Source organism: Salvia splendens, chromosome 14, assembly GCF_004379255.2.
Source record: "Salvia splendens isolate huo1 chromosome 14, SspV2, whole genome shotgun sequence".
Lineage (NCBI taxonomy): Eukaryota > Viridiplantae > Streptophyta > Magnoliopsida > Lamiales > Lamiaceae > Salvia > Salvia splendens.
The window spans coordinates 22,808,874-22,827,223 of NC_056045.1; the positions used below are offsets into that span (position 1 = coordinate 22,808,874).

Below are 18,350 nucleotides of genomic sequence, written 5' to 3' on the forward strand. Positions count from 1 at the left end.
TACGGGGGAGGCTGACGTCAGGGGACGTGCCTTGCATGTGACTGCATTAAATGCGACAGTAAAATCCGGCCGTTGAATCCTGGAAAGGTGGGATTCGAAACGGTGCGACGATTTTGAAATCTTCGCCGAATCTGATAAATACCTCCCTTCTTCATCATTGAAGCACTTTTGCGACTGCTTCTTCTGCACTCTATCTCCTTTGCGTAAAAGATTTCCTTCTGCTTTCAAGAATTTCTTCAGAATTTCTTCAGATTTTGCAAAGAGTAAGAACCATGTCTTCTTCTTCTTCTTCCGAGTTAGGTAGCGGTAGGAAAGGGGGCAAGGGGTCTTCTAGCCGGAAAGAGTCCGGAGAGAAGACTGTAGAATACTTTCACAGCGTCTTGAGTAAGGACACCGTGATATCTCTACACGAAAAATATCTTCTTCCCGGGGGGAAGGCGGTGGTTCCCGACGATGATCATAGGGCTAACGACCCGCCGGAGGGTTATGCCACCGTTTACGAAGCCTGCTTAGAATGCGGGCTTCGTTTCCCTCTTCCCCCACCTTTTGTAGAGCTTCTTGATTTTTTTCAACTCCCTTTAGGTCAGGTGACTCCGAATTCTTGGAGGCACTTGTCGGCTTTTGCTGCCGAACTCCGTAGGCTAGATAAGGATCTGTCTCTGCGGGCAATCCTTAATTTTTTCCAATTTAAAAGGAAGGGATCTTGGTTTTACTTGATCCCCTTACAGCCTTTTAGGGCATTCTGCAAAACCAAGTGGCCGAAATGGCAAAACCGCTTCTTTTTTTATAATAGGACAGCGGCTCCGGGCTTTCCCTGGAGAGGGCCGAAGTCCGTGATTCCTCATCCTCGGTTAGAACCGTTGGCCGAGCTCGAGGGCGAGCTCAATAAGATTCCTATGATTAGGAAACAATACTCGGAAACTGAGCTCGTCAAGGGCGACCTCGTGTTCAATATCTCGTCTTCGGACGAAGAAACTGAGGGTGAGGATTTCTTTTTTATGCTTTACTGCTTTAGCAGCGAAAACTAACCTTGTTTCCTTGCTTTTCGGCAGTGTACATGCTGAATAAGGCTAGCCGCAAATCTTCGGAGTCCAAGGAGCCGGAGAGGCCGAAAACCACCAGCTCGGCGTCTGATGCCGAGAGGACTCCGAAAAGGCAAAAAACCTCTTCGGATCCGAAGGAGCCGGAGTCGACTTCGGCAAAGGGGAAGGGGAAGGCCCAGAAGCCCCCGAGAGCGCCAGAGAAAGACGTGGTCTTGGCGCCTCCTTCGGAACATATCTGTGAGCCGTTTTTATGGCCCACGGACTTCGCCGAGGTGAATTCTCTTCTTGATTTTATGGCCTTGCTTTTTTCCTGTATTTTTTGTGGCCCCTTTGTTGACTTTTTTCTTTATCCATTTTCAGAGGAACGATATGCTCTCCAAGCTCGTCGCCGTCGAACTCTCCAAAGCGTCCAATGACTATGCTGAGATGCAGAGGAAGTTGGCGGCTGCTTGTCATCGGGCCGAACAGGCTGAGGCTAACTTTGAGAAGGCCAGAGCTGCTAGGATTTCGGCCCAGGATGAAGCTCAGTTTGCCAAAAACCAGCTCGTCATCCAGCGAGAGCAGACGAAACGGAGGGATGCTGCCGCCGTGGCTGCCCAGGGGGAGGCTCTCCGTGTTTACACGGAGAAACTCTTTTTGAGCAGCCAGTTCTCGGCTTTTGTCGGTAGTCTGGTAAGGCTAATTACCGATAAGGGCGAGCAGGGGGCCGACGTCGTGCTGCCTCTGTACAGCCGAGAGATAGCAGCTCGGCTTCAGAATCTGCCGCTCCTTGAGGAGCTCGCTTCATCCTCGGTCCTGCTTTCTGCAGACCGAGTCCGGAGTTGTCGAGCTGATCGGGACGAGAACCTGGAGGCTATCTTTGCCTCCGTGGGACCCGTTTCACCCGCTTCGACTTACAACGGAGAGGGTGAGGCCGAGCCGCTGGAGCCGGAGGCCGAAGTCGAGCGGGCCGGGCATCCGGAGAAGGAAGCCGATCAGGAGGCGGAGGCGAGGCCGGCAGGATGCGAGGCCGAGGCTGAGGTAGCTCAGGAAAAAGGAGCTGAACCAGACCGAGGAGCCGGAGACGAAGCTGGCGGAGTATGATTTCGTCTCCCTTCTCTTAGTCTAGTTTTCTTCCTTGTAAAAATGGCCTTGAAGCCCTCCTAGTGTAAAAAATTTTCCTTGTGGATAAAAAATTCTCTACACTTGTCTTCGTATAGCTTTTCGTACTCGCCTTTATTCCTGTTGTATTTTACTATCTGCTCGGTACAGCTGCCGAACTAATATAGCTGCTTTGTACTCAAGGAGATGGAGATACTTCACTGGAAACGGCTGTACTCTTCGGCTTTAGACGAAGCTGAGAAAAGAGCTATAGCCGATCAGACGAAGAATGACGAGCTTCTGGCTCGTTTAGTGAAGCTGGAGGCCGATAATAAGGACTTAGAGTCCGATAAGAATGATCTGGAGGCCGAGCTGAATACGACCATTGCTGAGAGGACTGCGTACGAGGATTACATCCGTGTGCGCGGGGGAATGACCATCTCTGAAGTTCAGGAACGAGTTGACGAACTGTGGGAGGAATATCATGTACTCCGGAGGAACAATGCGCTGGAGAGCTCGGCTTGCCAACAAGTTGTGAAATCATTACGGCGCTGGGCTTCTCGGTACGACATCATTCTTTCCCGGCGTCCCGCAATTGAGAGATTCCTCAGGCATTTCCCGCCAACAGATGCTAGTACTCCAGTTCAAACCTCTGATTCACTTGCTCAAAACCCTACTCCAAGTCAGCAACGAACTCAGGGACAACCGGAGACGTCAAGTCGAGGACGGACTGAAGTTCGCAGAGGAGCTGTGGTTATGAGTGAGCAAGATCGGCAAATGCTTCGTGAAGAGACTCTTCGCCGCCGAGGTGCTAGGGCTTCCCGGGCTCAGAGAAGAGGTGGCAGGTCGATTAGAGCATCTCGTCGACCTGCTTATTCTGCGGCTGCCTGGAACGCCCGAACTCAGCTTCACGAGGATTTTGTGAATAGATGGCTCAACTTTAGCAACCCTGGACAGTAGAATAGTCCTTTGTAATAGCGTAACGCCATCTCGTAGGGTAGCGGAGTTGTGTGCCGAACAAGATTTGAAAAATGAAATTTTGTTTTCGCTTCTAACACTCTGTATTTACAGCTTAGCGAAAAATTTCATCGTACTTGTCCTCGGTCTTATGAAGTAAACTTCTTTGACCGGACTTGGTCCTTGGTCTTATGAAGTAAACTTTTTTGACCGGACTCGTCTTTGGTCTGATGAAATAAACATCTTTGACCGGACTCGTCTTTGGTCTGATGAAATAAACATCTTTGACCGGACTCGTCTTTGGTCTGATGAAATAAACATCTTTGACCGGACTCGTCTTTGGTCTGATGAAATAAACATCTTTGACCGGACTCGTCTTTGGTCTGATGAAATAAACATCTTTGACCGGACTCGTCTTTGGTCTGATGAAATAAACATCTTTGACCGGACTCGTCTTTGTGTTCTAATTTGGCGATTTTTGTCGCCGGGATCGAACTTTCCCTTGTCCTAATTCGGCGAGTTTTATCGCGTGGATCGGACTTTCCCAGTTAACCGAAGTGGTCTTATGCAGTAAACCTCTTTGACTAGACATGGTCGTCATCGGTCTTATGAGGTAAACTTCTTTGACCGAACTTGGTCGTCCTAATTCGGCGAGGTTTATCGCGTGGATCGGACTTTCCCTTATTGCAGTTCGTTTCAGACGAAGTGCATATTTCTTAAGCCGAATTGTGGTCTTGTATCTTCCTGAGAAGCTTGGACTCGCAATCGTTGGCTTATTGCAGTTCGTTTCAGACGGACTGCTTGTTAAGCTGAATTGTGGTCTTGTATCCTCTTTAGAAGCTTGGACTTCACAATCGTTGGCTTATTGCAGCTCGTTTCAGACGAACTGCTTGTTTAAGCTGAATTGTGGTCTTGTATCCTCTTTAGAAGCTTGGACTTCACAATCGTTGGCTTATTGCAGCTCGTTTCAGACGAACTGCTTGTTTAAGCTGAATTGTGGTCTTGTATCCTCTTTAGAAGCTTGGACTTCACAATCGTTGGCTTATTGCAGCTCGTTTCAGACGAACTGCTTGTTTAAGCTGAATTGTGGTCTTGTATCCTCTTTAGAAGCTTTGACTCACAATCGTTGGCTTGTATATGTTCTAAGAAGGGGATCAGCCTTCGAAGAACAAGATACCTCAGTAACATTTGTAAGAGACGACACGCACAGAGACAAACAAAGACCAAGCAAACCAAAGAAAGCACATTGACCGAACAGGACTCAAGACTGACTGACCGGACTGTCTCTTACAAATGGAACTTTTTGAGGTTGGAAACGTACCATGTTCGGGGTACTTGTGCTCCTGACACGTGAGTCAATTTGTAAGACCCTTTGCCGAGGACTTCTGACACCCGATATGGACCTTCCCATGTGGGTTCGAGTTCGCCCAGCTTTTCTGCTCGGCTTACTTCGTTGTTTCTCAAGACGAGATCTCCCACTTGAAATTGCAGCTTTTTCACCCTTTGGTTATAATACCGGGCTACTTGCTCCTTGTACTTGGCTGCTTTTATGCAGGCCAATTCTCTTCTTTCTTCGGCAAGATCTAGTTCGGCTCTCAGTCCGTCACCATTCATTTCTGAGGAGAAATTGAGTTCGGGGACTGGGTATGCCGATCTAAACCGGAATCACGGCTTCAGTGCCGTACACCATCGAGTTCGGCTCCGGTGTGACTTCGGTCATTTCGCCTGCCTCTGACTCCGGCTGCTGTGATTGCTATGCTTGATGGTGCCGAACTGATTGCTCGGCACTTTTAAGCGCAATCTGCAAACTCTTGCTCTTTTTTGATCACCTCGGATGACCGCTATCCCTCCTTTGGTGGGGAAGGTGTTCGGCGAGGAAGCCTCTGATCGCTATGATCGGGCTTCTTTTTGTCTTCTCTAGATGAGCTGTCTAAAGACCGTTTTCGACGGTCTGCCTCCTCGGCACGAGAAAACTTGTCCGCAATGTCCCACATCTCTTGAGCTGTTTGCGGACTGCATTCCACGAGCTTTCTGTAGAGAGCTCCGGGCAGGATTCCATTTTGGAATGCCGAAATGACAAGTAGATCATTGAGATTATCCACTTGTAGGCATTCCTTATGGAATCTCGTCACGAAGTCGCTGATCTTTTCGTCGCGACCTTGACGTATAGAAAGCAGCTGAGCCGAAGTAATCCGGGCTTCCGCTTTCTGAAAGAACCTCCTGTGGAAAGCATCCATTAGATCTCGGTAGGATCTAATGCTGCCTTGAGGAAGGCTGTCGAACCACCTTCTGGCGTTCCCGATGAGCAGCTCGGGGAACAGCTTGCACATATGGACCTCATTGAGACCCTGGTTCGCCATATTATACTGATAGCGTCCCAGGAAGTCATGAGGATCCACCAACCCGTCATAAGTCATTGACGGAGTTCGGTAGTTCTGTGGCAAGGAAGTTCGGGTGATATCGTCCGAGAACGGAGTCTTCAATGCTCCGTACATGGCGAACCCGACACCTCTTCGGTATGGAGGAGATGGAGTTCTCCTGTGATTCCGGTACCGAGGATTCTTTCTCCTGGAAGACATGACACTACTGCGGTAGTGACTGTCTCGTATGGAGGGAGAGGGAGAATCCGCCGTTTTCGTCTCCGGCTGCTTTTGGCTTTTTTGCAGGAAGGTTAAGAATTCCTCCTGCTTTTCAGCCAAAAACAGCTTGACAGCCTCGTTCAAATCGGGCTGCTGGGAAGACTCGGTGTGACGGCTTTTGAAGCGGCTAGTTCCTTCACCGTGAGAATAGGAGGTAGTCTCCCGAGGCTGTTTTCCGGACCTGCGGGCTGGACTAGCTTCCTCATGGTTTTCACGAACGGTATTACGGGTAGTGTGTGATCTGGTATGCATTTTTTTTTTTTTGGGGTGGAAAAAGGGTCAAAAATTCGCTTTATCACAAATTTGGTTCTCTGGTTCCCACAGACGGCGCCAGTGTTGAATCGGCGAATTTCTGATGTTTTGTGAATGCAGGAAAATACAGATCACGACACAAATGATTTTACGTGGTTCGATTTACTGAAGTAAATCTACGTCCACGGGAAGAAGGGAGGGCAAGATTGTATTGCTTGATCTGGGATTACAGCTTACAACACAGACTTGCTATATGATATTTTATCTCTAGAGAGCTTAACCTTTTTCTATCTGATCTAAGTTCTATTTATACATTGAACTAAGATCGTGGCTTGCATCACCACTCATGATGGTTGTGGATGTCGTGGAGGTCATGGAGGTCCTGCATGTAGCGTAGGTCATGGCCTACGATCGTGGCCTGAGCTGACACCACGTGGTAGTGGGTGTGTTGGAAGTTGTGGAAATCGTGTATGGGTCCACTAACTCCTTGTTCGGTCGAATACTGAGACCGAACTGCTTTGGTTGCCGATCTGAGAGTAGAGCTTGATGCCGACCTGAGAGCAGAGCTTGATTGGTTGGCTTTTACCGAGCTGTAGGCTGAGGCCGAACTCTTACTGAGACCGAACTGCTTTGGTTGCCGACCTGAGAGTAGAGCTTGATTGGTTGGCTTTTACCGAGCTGTAGGCTGGGGCCGAACTCTTTGGTAATGCCGAACTCATACTCTTCCTTGGGCTTTGGGCTGATGGGCCGTCACTGCTGTTGGGCTTGTTTAGTCTGTACCCCATCACCAACTCCGCCTCCCTTCTGTATTCCTACACGTTTTCTCCCAATCTCCATCGCAAATCCCTAATTTAGGAAGTTAGGGGTTTCGTCCTTCCTCCGGCGAAAACGCCGTCGTCTCGCTCCCTCCGGGGCCTCTCACCTCCGGGTTCCCTTTTCTTCACGGCGAAGTTACAGATTTGGGGCATCGCCTCGTCCACTCTCCCGTTCCGAAGGGAACGCCAACTCGGCCGACGCCGAAACTTCATCAACTCCTTTCACCGGGCTCACCGCCGCGACAGCCGAACCTTCGAGCTCTCCGTTCCAGCGGCGACGCCTCCCGGATCAGTAGCCGCCGTTTCTTTTTCTTCTGTCGAGCGCCACCTCTGTCGTTGGTCATCGTCGGGCAGCCCCTCGCACCAGCTACGTCACCCTTTCTCCCTTACTTATCTCCGTTAAATTCCGAATTTTCGACTGACGATTCAGTTCAAACTTGGGTGTTATATTATTTTGTTCTTCACTGGAAAGGGCTTGGTATTGTTTGCTATACTAAATCCTGCTCCTATGGTTCTCATTCTTGGGGTCTACTGATCTGGAATTACTCCCTACTTGACTAAGCACTATTATCATCTCTCGGTGCTTGCTCTTCATACTTGCTAGAGTTATGAAATCCTAAGGCCATGTGTCTATGTCCTTGGCTATATGTGGTTGTTGGTCTACATGATGCAACGAGTGTGGTGGTGTTGAGGTGATTACCTCACTTGGATGATTTCTCTCGGCTTGTCGGGGCTGCTCCTATCTCGCTGTCTCTCCTTCCTCCCTTGCTGCTCCTTTGTTCCTTGAACCTTTGGGAGTCAAAAAGTGGGAGGAAGAGGGTGGTGATGGGTGGTATTTATAGCCGAAATTCCTTGGCATTTTGTGTCTAATTTGGGATAAAGATTCCTTCACTTTTGAATTTGAGCTTAAAGCTTCTATGTGGAGAGCTCCACTTTCTATTTTGAGCTAACAACTCACTTCTCTTTTTGAGTTGAGCTAAAAAGCGTTCTTGCCAAATTTGTGTAAGCTGATATCAGCCTTGGGTTTTGTGGAATAAAATCTGATTCACTTCTATTTTCGGCTAAGGTTTCACCCTCCTTTGTGCTAGTACATTTGGCCTCTTTTGCCAAAATCGTGATAGCCTTGGGGAGTTCACTGTTGACTGATCTTGGGAGATTGAGAGGATCACATTTGCAGGGATTTGCTGTTTCATATTTCCACCACTAAGTTGAGCAACTTTCCTTGCTTGACTTGTTGAAGTATATGATCTTTCACTAATTTGGTATGTGACTTCTTTTGCAGGTTTGAGCTGGCACTTTGGAGTCTTGCATCTGCAAATTCGAGAGAGATGGTGGGGAAAGAGGAAAAGAATGGCTTCCTACAACTCTTTGGTTTGATTGCCACTTGTAGCTAGAAACAAGATCCTAGGCTTGAGCTTTTAGAGTAGCTAAGAATAGCAATTCACCTTTCTTTGTATAAAATCATGTGCTAGATGCATCTCCATTATTCATGAAATTGTATTTGCTTTTCTCCAATAAATTCCAATAATCTTTTATTTCAATTCTTGTCATCGAAAAAGGAATCCTGGTTGCACTTAAACTTTCCTCCTCAACAGAATACTTAATTCGATTCAACGTCGGCGATTACAATCGACTCACACGTCCTTACAAAGAGGATTAGGCTAATAAATTCGGCTTATCCAAATAAAACGGATATCGAAATTCCGGGGCGTCACATAGCCTCCTGTACTGGCTGGGCGAAAGTTGCAGTCGGGTTCTCCCCAGGTTTTGTAGGATAACCCCCTTCCTGGATAGTAAGGGTCGATGACGGATGTCCAGCAACAGCAGGGGTCTCTAACTTGGTTGTAGCATGTTTTGGATCCTCCCCAGGTTTTGTAGGAGGTCCACTATCTTGCTGGTCAGTATCAGTGTCCTTGCTCTTCTTTTTGTTGCAAGGAGTCTTGTCCTCCTCGCTTGAGATCTCTACAAGACCATGAACCTTGCTGGGCCCCTTCTTTTTCTCAATCCTACGCCCGATGATTCACCTCGATGCACGCTTCAGCCCTTGTTTTCTCTCTGCCTTCTTCTCGGCCAGTTGATGAGCCCCAGTGGCTCTAGCGAATCTTGACTTCTGACAAATAGTCTTTTCAATATCCTGGTCAGTAAGCGTTTGGCTACTGGTTAGATCACACCATCTTGGGTCACTCCTCTTGGGTGGTAGCTTCTTTAAGACCATGGTTGGAGTGTTGCCTTCTATCACAATCTTTTCTTCCTCCCTTGTACTTCCAACTATGTACACCTTTATATTTGTACCGAATGGAGGTAGCTTTACAGCTTGGATGCAAGGAATGGTCACTTCAAGTTTCCCAAAGATAGACATGTAGTCTACGGGTTCTCTCTCTTTCCTCTTTTTTACAAAACAGTAAGGGAATGATTTTTCTTCCTTCACCTCTTCATCAGGTTCTTTAGTGGTTTCCCTTGAACTCTCTTCCGGACCTTGATTGATTTGAGGTTCAGCAACTGGTTCAGTTTCATCATGACCACTCCTCGTGGTCAGTATGTCCCTCTTATCCTTCGTCTTGCTTGATTCCCCAAATGACTCCTTCCGTTCAGGCTCCTTGTAGGATGTTCCTGACCACAATGTCACCTTGCTCACATTAGCCTTGTCAGGTATGTGCACCGTAACTGGGAGCCTTTTCGCATTCCCACAAATCTCATTCATCGAACTGGCCAGGTAGGACAGTTGCTTATTCAGCATGTCTATATTTTCCTTATGCTCTTTCTGGGCGTTTTGCATGCCTTGCACCACTTCATTATTCGACTGAAATTCACTCCTCATGGTTTGCTGGTAAGCAAGCATCTCTCCCATCATCTCTTCCATAGATCTTCCTGACTTGTTTTGGTGTAGGAAATGGTTAGGGTTTTGCTGATGGTGGGGATTATACTGGGTGTTAAGGTATGGGTGGTAGGTATAGTTTGGCTGATTTTAACGAGAGGGGTACTGGCCGAATTGGTTAGAGTTGTGGGGTTAACTGTGATTGGGATTCAGGTGGTGTAGGTAGGGATTTTGCTGGTGATGGGAGTTATACTGGCCATTGGGATGCGACTGGTAGATGGGATGGTTTTGTTTGTAAGGGTAGTTTGGCTGATTTTGGTGTGAAGGGTACTGACTGAACTGGTTGGGGTGGTGATGCTGGTTAGGGTTAGGGTAAGGGTGATTTTGGCAATGTTGGGGTGAGTGGGATTGGTAATTCTGGTTTCCCATCTGATATTGTGGCACACATGTGGTATTTTGATATGGATTTGGTGGGTGCGGATTATGCTGGTTTCTTCCTGACCAGTTCGGCTATGAATCTTGGGGTCCATCGTATGCATTCTGAGGTGGGTTGGGCTGGTTAGAGTTTCCCTCTCCCCATCTAAAGTCCAGGTGTTCTCTCCAAGGCGTGTCCTCCTGCTTTTCAGGATTCCAGTTCCTATTTGAATTCCAAAGCCCAGTATTATTAAGATAGTGATCCTCTTGGGCAGTTACCATGGTGGCATTAATTGGAGGAACTTGCGGTTTACTCTTCTCAATTGCTGACAAAAGTGCCCTCTCGAGCTTGTCAATCCGACTCTCTAATTGATCATTATTTCCTACTGCAGCAGCATTCGCCATACCTCTTTTGGACAAGAGAGTACGTGGATTGTCATAGGCTCTTTTCGCGTAGAGAAGTCTTTCCATGATTCTCTTGGCCTCACTAACTCGTAGTTTGGAAAAACTTCCTCCATTTGATGAGTTCACTAAGTCCTTGCTCTCCGCATTCATCCTCTCATAGAAAATCGAGTAAATTTCTACTTCCAACATGTGGTGGTTTGGGCATGCGTCCAACAGAACCATGTATCTTGACCAGTACTGACTCAGGGTCTCATCATAACCTTGTGCAACTCCTCGGATTTTATCTCTTAGTGCACTTGTCCTGGCCGCTGGGAAGAACTGATCCAAGAACATCATCTTGAAGTCAGACCAGGTTCTGATACAATTTGGCGGCAGCCTCTTGAACCAAGTATTCGCCTCCCCTTTAAGGGCAAAGGGAAGGGCCTTCAGTCTGTAGTCGTCTTCGCTCGACCCCGCTGGCCGCTTTAGAGCCTTGCAGATTTTGCAAAATTCATGCAAGAACTCGTATGGGCTGTCACAACTCCTTCCCAAGAACACAGGCAAGATGGCCATAATGTGGGGCTCCACGTAGATTGCTTCTTGTCCTAGGGTCGTGACGATTCCTTGCGGTGGTTCGCCATCCAAGTGAGCGTACAACGAGCTTATCTCGGGATCATTTTCCTGGTCAGCCATGTTGGCTTTCTCCTCTTCAGTTGCGGATATTGATTCCGGTTCACTCTTGATGGCTGTGCTGCGATCCTCCTCACCGCTCGCATCCAAGTCAATAGGCAAGGCAGTGGTTAATTCTGAATGAGTGGTGACTGGATTTACCCCCTCTTCCCTTGGCCAGTTGGACTCAGTTTCATTTAACTGCGGAACATAAAAAATAAAGAAAAGTTTATCTACAATATTCACACCAAAATTCTTAACAAAACTCCTCATAAACTAAGAAACAAAAGAAAAGAAAAACAATTAACTATATGTACACCAAAGTGTCATGCAACAAATGTATGCAAAAACGCCATCCATCCCCGGCAACGGCGCCATTTGATAGAGGGAGAAGATGAGACTATGACTCTCTGTGTGCGTGTCAACTGGCCAGGAGGGTACCTAGACCTAGCTGCGTCTTTGGATCTGTGTCTATCTTCCCTATCAACAAAAAAATACCTCAACCCACTTCTACTGGCTAGTATAGTGGAGTAAGGGTCGAATCCTATAGAGATGGATGTAGGCGAGATACACTTGCGATGACATTCTGGGAGCGGTTGGTTAGCTACCACGCTTTTTTGGGGTTGAGTTTTACCTAGTCGGAAAATGAAATGGAACCTATACCCCTCCTGACCGGTAGGTCAGGGTGGGCTCTAAATGCTGCGTGCTAAAAGAAATTAAAGTGCGTGTGTAAATTAGGGTACGAGTGTGCATGTGAGAAGCTACTGGACGAAACTTACTAAAAATGGCTAGACAAAAGGTAAAGGGAATCAAAGGACATGCTGGCAGACTGTCTGCTGGGTGTGCAGAAAAGCAGAAAAAGTGCAAGTACAAAAGCATAAAGCAACAAAAGCAACACAAGTGGTCTCATTCTTTGATTGTGACATTTTCTTCTTCACCAAGCTAAACTAACAAAATCTGACAAACTACATTGATGAATGCTCAAGCTTGAAAATTCGTGAATGCAATATTTAACTTGAAATCAAGAACGAAAGCTAAGAAAACTGAGATTACGCAAACTGGTCAGCGGGACAGGGTGACAGAAACAAGCAGAAACGAATTCCATGCATTTTTTGAGGAACTTAACCTAATTAAAACTTGTAAACACTCCAAGAAAACCTAGATCTAACTAAGCAAAGCAGATTCAAGCACTTAAACAACAGAAATCAACGTAAAACTACCAGATCTAGTTACTAGGCAGAAAGAATTAATAAGCAAGCTGAAACACAAAATAAAACCACAATAAACTTCATTACATTCAAGATTATCTCCCAAAAGATGTTCCAACTAAGTAGCTACTGGAATCCAAGTCAAAGGCAAGCAAAAACAAGTACTTAAACTAAGAAATCTTAAAAACAAAGCAAGTAAAAGATTGTTTAGCTCATCGGAAACTGAAACTGGAGGAATTTCTGGAACTACGGAGGCTGGAATGAATCAGGCATGATACTCCTCACCGGCAGGTGGCCGGAATCTTCAAGTCAGACTGCTGGATTTAGATGGAACTAAGAGCTAGTGGAGCTATTCTCCTCAAAAGTGATGTAGTAGTGATGATAAGTCCTAAGTGAAGTGGTGTCAGAATTCTACCCTTTTCTTTATGTTCAGCTCATATTTATAGGGTGGCTTGCCCTAATTTCTAGGGCTTTCTCTTCATGTTGATTGACAATTTTGCCCTTCTTTAGATAGGTGATTATTCCAAGCAAGTCCTTCTTTCTCGTGTCTAGTTCTGTAGCATCCATCTGAACCTTTCCTCCTGATTTAGTACTAACCAGTTTGCACACTTTTTGCAGCTTTTTCACTCGAATTCCTTCTGAACCTTTCCTCCTGATTTAGTACTTCAACCTGCACACTTTAACAACTATTTTGCAGATATTATCCAATAAAGCACCTTATACTGACCAGTAACCAAGACTGAGAACGAGACTCATCAGTTACGCTAGGCGGAATGTAAACTAACTACTGGATCAAGTAACTCATCATGCTGGAAAAGGACTTAACTACCTAGGCTTGCTACGAAAGCACAAAACACTTTGCCATTCATCATGATTAAACACTGGATCAGAGACTTTAAAGTCGAACTAGATTGGAACAGTAATCAAGATGACGAAAACAAAATAACTCCGATTTTTATACTCAATGCTCAAAACAGAACTGTAATCATGCGGAATACAAAAGATCGATTCTTTAACTACGAAACAACGAAGAATTGAACTTAAGCAGCTAAAACTGGAAAGTGGTCCCCCGGCTAACTGCTTGATTACTCCCTTGATCAACCCACCCGATTTTTGGCCTTTTTCGCCTTCTGTACCAGCTTGATCAGTTTGGCCCTGTTGCCCTTGGTCAAGCGGCATTCCTGCACAATTAACACTCGCTTTACGCGATAAACTGATCAAGTAGCATACATTTTACCCCTAAACCGATGCATGAAATAGGCCTTATCAACGCCGGTCGGACGTCCGCCGGGACGGGCGCCATTGCGGATGCTCTTAGTACTTTTTTTCCATCTCTGTTACTTTACCAATTACACATTAAAACTCGTGTCATATAATACAGTTTAGTGCACGGAGATAATACAATTTTAATTAACACAATACAAAACAAATTACTAAAAAGTCAAAAAATTTAAACGCATTTTTTTATTCTTAATTTTTCTCTCTCTTCCTTTACTCTTTATTTTATTTACTTTATCTTTTTTTTTACTTTATTACATATCCTTAACACATTAAATATCTATGTCTTAAGTTTTGTGCCAAAAAAGAAGTGTCTCGGTTATGAAGGAATAGAGAGAGTAACATTAACAGTAACACTCCAAAATGTCTAACAATATGAATATTATTAATTGCGATTCTAAAAAATAACAATAAAAATAATTAGTAAATAAATAAGTATACTAAACCAAATGAGTAATAGAAATTTCTAACATGATTTAATGTTATGATCGTCAAAATTACCGACTGCTATATAGTATCACGAGTTCATATTAACAACGACTATAGTTCGATATCGCGTAGCACAATGTCATTACTTAATATATTTAATTGTAAATTTACATAGCATATAGTTTGTTATACACATTAATATATTTGGTGTATAAAGTTATTATTATGAATTCTTATTAATCAATATACTAAAATATGGTGTAGTATATTATATACTCTTGTATTAGTGTCGTATAAAGTTATTATTATGGATTAATAATATTATGAATTATTAATGTTGCATATACTATACCATATATCGTCAATTATAATTAATACTATGAACTATCATTGTTTTACATATTGTATTATTATGAAGTTTTATAAACTGATAATCTAATAGTAGTACTATAGCTTGCTAGATTAGGCCATTAGTGGGGAAAAATTTTGAAGATTTTATCAATTAATTGGAGATATGGAATGGTTGATCTAAGCTTAGATTTATCGGTTTAACTTAATTGAAAAATCAATTAGAAATAAAGTTGATTGATTCAAATTAATTAGTTGGGGTTTCATTAGATCAATTGGGAAAAATAAATGATTAGATACTCTTTTAGTTCGCCCCACAAGAGTATGCACTCTTGAATTTTATATACTCTTTTATCTCTAATAAGGTGAGATTCATTATCTACTAACAAAACTGTATTTACTTTTTTCTTTTTATATATCTCTCACTTTACATGTTGTGCATTAGATTTTTGACCGATCAAAAGTGCAAGCTCTTATGAAACGGAATGTGTATTATTTTCCATTATATATATAGAGAGTCATATTATTCACAAATCTAGTCTTAAAGATCGAACTAAAAACCAAATTAGGGCAATCCATTTTCTTAATCTTGTGGTTACGATTAATTTACAATTAATTTAATATTTTATTCAATAAAACTTTTTTCTTTTATTATTTATTTTTAAAAAAATTTAATTTTTTTTTTAAAAAAATTAACTCTCAATAAAAATTTGCCGGAGTAAATAATAAACTATATTCACTAAACAATGAACTAAATAAACGTATGTTATGAAATAATTTTGACATGTTATTGAAATACATTAATGATACAACAATTTTTTGTGTTAAACGTTAAGCGGTAGTAATGAACTATATTCAGTAAATAATGAACCTAATGAACGTTAGTAATGAAGTAAATATGACATTTTATTGAAATACAATGTTAACTGTGTTAAGCGTCAAGCAGTAGTAATGAACTTATTACTTCATTCAGTCATGCTATTACTTCATTTCATTAGTTTATTACTTCATTCCATTAGTTTATTACTTCATTCAGTCATGCTATTAATTCATTCCATTAGTTTATTACTTTATTCAGTCATGCTATTACTTCATTCCATTAGTTTATTACTTCATAATGTGTTATGACATAATTATCTTTCAGTTGAAGTAAATTCGGTATGTAATGAATGCAAAAAATTACTTCATAACATATGTTCATTTAGTTCATTATTTAGTGAATAAACTAATGGAATCAAGTAATACCATGATTGGATGAAGTAATAAGTTCATTACTACTGCTTGACGTTTAACACAGTTAACATTGTATTTCAATAAAATGTCATATTTACTTCATTACTAACGTTCATTTGGTTCATTATTTACTTAATATAGTTCATTACTACCGCTTAACGTTTAACACAAAAATTTATTATATCATTAATGTATTTCAATAACATGTCAAAATTACTTCATAAGATATGTTCATTTAGTGAATATAGTTCATTATTTACTCCGGCAAGTTTTTATTGAATAAAAAAATTAAAACAAAATTTAAAAAATAAAAATAAAATATAAAAGTTTTTATTGAATAAAATATTAAATTAATTGTAAATCCTAACCATAAGATTAAGAAAATGGAGGACCCTAATTTGGTCTCTACTGGATTTGTGAATAATGTAACTATATATATATATATATATATAGAGGGTTGTGATCAATTGAGATTTTTAGCCTAATTGAGAATTGGGATCCATTAACCGTCACTCATTATTATTAAATGAGTGGTCTAGAATTTGCCACATAGAAAAAATATTTTTAGATTTATTAATTATAAAATTGCAGAATGATAATTTGATGTTTTAATTATGAAAAGGCAGACCGGCTGATCTCTGCCTCGGCAAGCCCCTCTCCGCTCCCTCCCCTCCTCCGCCACCATCGCCTCCACATCTCCGCCGGCCCTGTCGCCCCCTGCCGATCCGCCTCCCTCACCTTCACTCACCTCCTCCACTCCCGCTACAGGTCCAAATCGGATCTGGCGTCCTACACCGATGACCCCGCTCACGTCAGCGTCGTCAATAATTACGACAAGCCAGTCGTTGACGACGTCATGGCCGTCAATTGGGTGGCCGAAGGCTTCTCCGGTCCGGTGGCGGTCCCTCCGGGGTCGTCGCTGCGGCTGACGGTGATGAAGCTGAAGGAGGAGGAGGAGGCAGGGAAGGGTGAGATTTTGGGGATTGCGAGGGGGATGAAGGAGAAATTCGATTCGATTGAGCAGCTTACGGTTGGGGAGAATTTCTCGCCGGGGAGGAGCAAGGGTTTCTCGATTGCGTCGATTGGGGTGGTGAAGGACCTTGAATCGAATGCTAAAATTTTGGATCATGTTTAGAGGCTAGGTTCACTGTTTATCTGTATCAGCAGCTCTCAAATCAGATCCATTTAGCTAATTTCTGAAATTAGATTGTGTTTTTATGATTTTCTAGTTGCAATCGGTAGTTGATGAGCATATGATTTATCATTTAGTGATTGGAAAAATGTTGAATTTTTGGATCAAATCAAATTTGCTGATATTTGAAATTGAGTTGTGTTTTTATGATTTACTCATGCTTGTTGAACATTTGATTATCGTCGATTTTGTCATTTATTGATTGAAAAAATTGTTGAAATTGTGTTGGATGTGAGCTGGATTGGGGAATCAAGTTTAATTATAATGCACTCTAGGTGTTTGGTGATATTCTCAGTTGGGAATTAGTTGCTAAGAGTTAGATTTAATATTTAGTTATCTCCCTTTTTTAATGTCAACTACGCACATATAATGTCAACTACATATATAATCTATGTCAACTACACACATTTAATGTCAACTACATATACAATTCATGTCAACTACACATATAATGTCAACTATGTGTACAATCCATGTCAACTACATATATAATTCATGTAAACTACACATATATAATGTCAACTACATGATATGTCTCTGTTGACATAATAGTTGACATAAATAACGTTTGTTGTTGACATCGTAGTTGACATAATGTCTCTGTAGTTGACATCGTGCGAAAATTACAATTATGCCCCTAGTTGATATAATGTCTCCGTAGTTGACATCGCGCGAAAATTGTGAATGAATGACTGAAAATGCATCTTAGTTCTCAACTAGGCCCAAAAATCTCAAACTAACAGGACCCTATATATACTTAGTACACAAATTAATAATTATTGTATATTCTATAAAATTATTTTTTATTTTTAAAATTAATTGATAACATGACAGTGTACTAATCATACGAAATTTGAAAATTAATAGTATAATATTAAACAATTTAATGTGATATAGTAATTATATTACTATTATTATTAATTTTATATTAATGTTTTTGCTATTGTCGTTTATTTTATTATAATAACATTATTTTTTAAATTATCTTTAAGTTCAAATGTTATACTACTTTCTATCACTAAATTTATAGTATTCATTTATCATATACTATTAGTTATTAGTATTACGAGTACTTATTATTTAACTATTACGAGTACTTATTATTTAACTATTAGTGCAAATCGTGACACTATACTTTAGACCTGTACAGTAAAAAGAATTTAAATGCTATTATGTTATATTACATTTATTTGATATTGTTAATTTTTACTATTATAAATAAAAATTTGAGAAAATGAGTATAAAGCGTTATAAGAAGTTAAAGGTAAATATTGGTGGAAGTGTTAAGGCAAGGGTAGAATAAACTTTTACACTTTTAAAGTGCATTAAATTTGATTGTAATGGCTCAATTTTTTAATAGAAAATATGTTTATGGTCTGTCATAATATGACCATTTAGCACCACTCAATAATTAAACCTTTCATCCATTGGTCCTCACATTTTTCTTTCGGACACGGAAATTAAAAAATGAATAATTAGTTAACTAAATTAACATTTTAAATATAATAAGTATATACCCTAATATACACTTAGATTATCATATTGATATATAATCGATTACTCCTGCATAAACTCATTTTTTATGTCTATGTAA

The 18,350-nt window shown here is 41.9% G+C and overlaps 1 protein-coding gene and 1 long non-coding RNA gene across 2 annotated transcripts; both read left to right on the forward strand.

Annotated features, from left to right (window-relative positions):
• Positions 1–6,744: 6,744 nt before the first annotated feature.
• On the forward strand, positions 6,745–8,327 carry LOC121765892. Its single transcript, XR_006042871.1, has 2 exons — positions 6,745–7,993; positions 8,069–8,327. It is a non-coding gene; the product is annotated as an uncharacterized LOC121765892 (long non-coding RNA).
• A 2,763-nt stretch (positions 8,328–11,090) lies between these two features.
• On the forward strand, positions 11,091–16,910 carry LOC121764364 (stress-response A/B barrel domain-containing protein UP3-like). Its single transcript, XM_042160399.1, has 2 exons — positions 11,091–11,198; positions 16,187–16,910. Exons 1-2 carry the CDS (start codon positions 11,091–11,093, stop codon positions 16,697–16,699), a joined length of 621 nt encoding a protein of 206 aa, XP_042016333.1. The 3' UTR covers positions 16,700–16,910.
• The last annotated feature ends 1,440 nt before the right edge of the window (positions 16,911–18,350 follow it).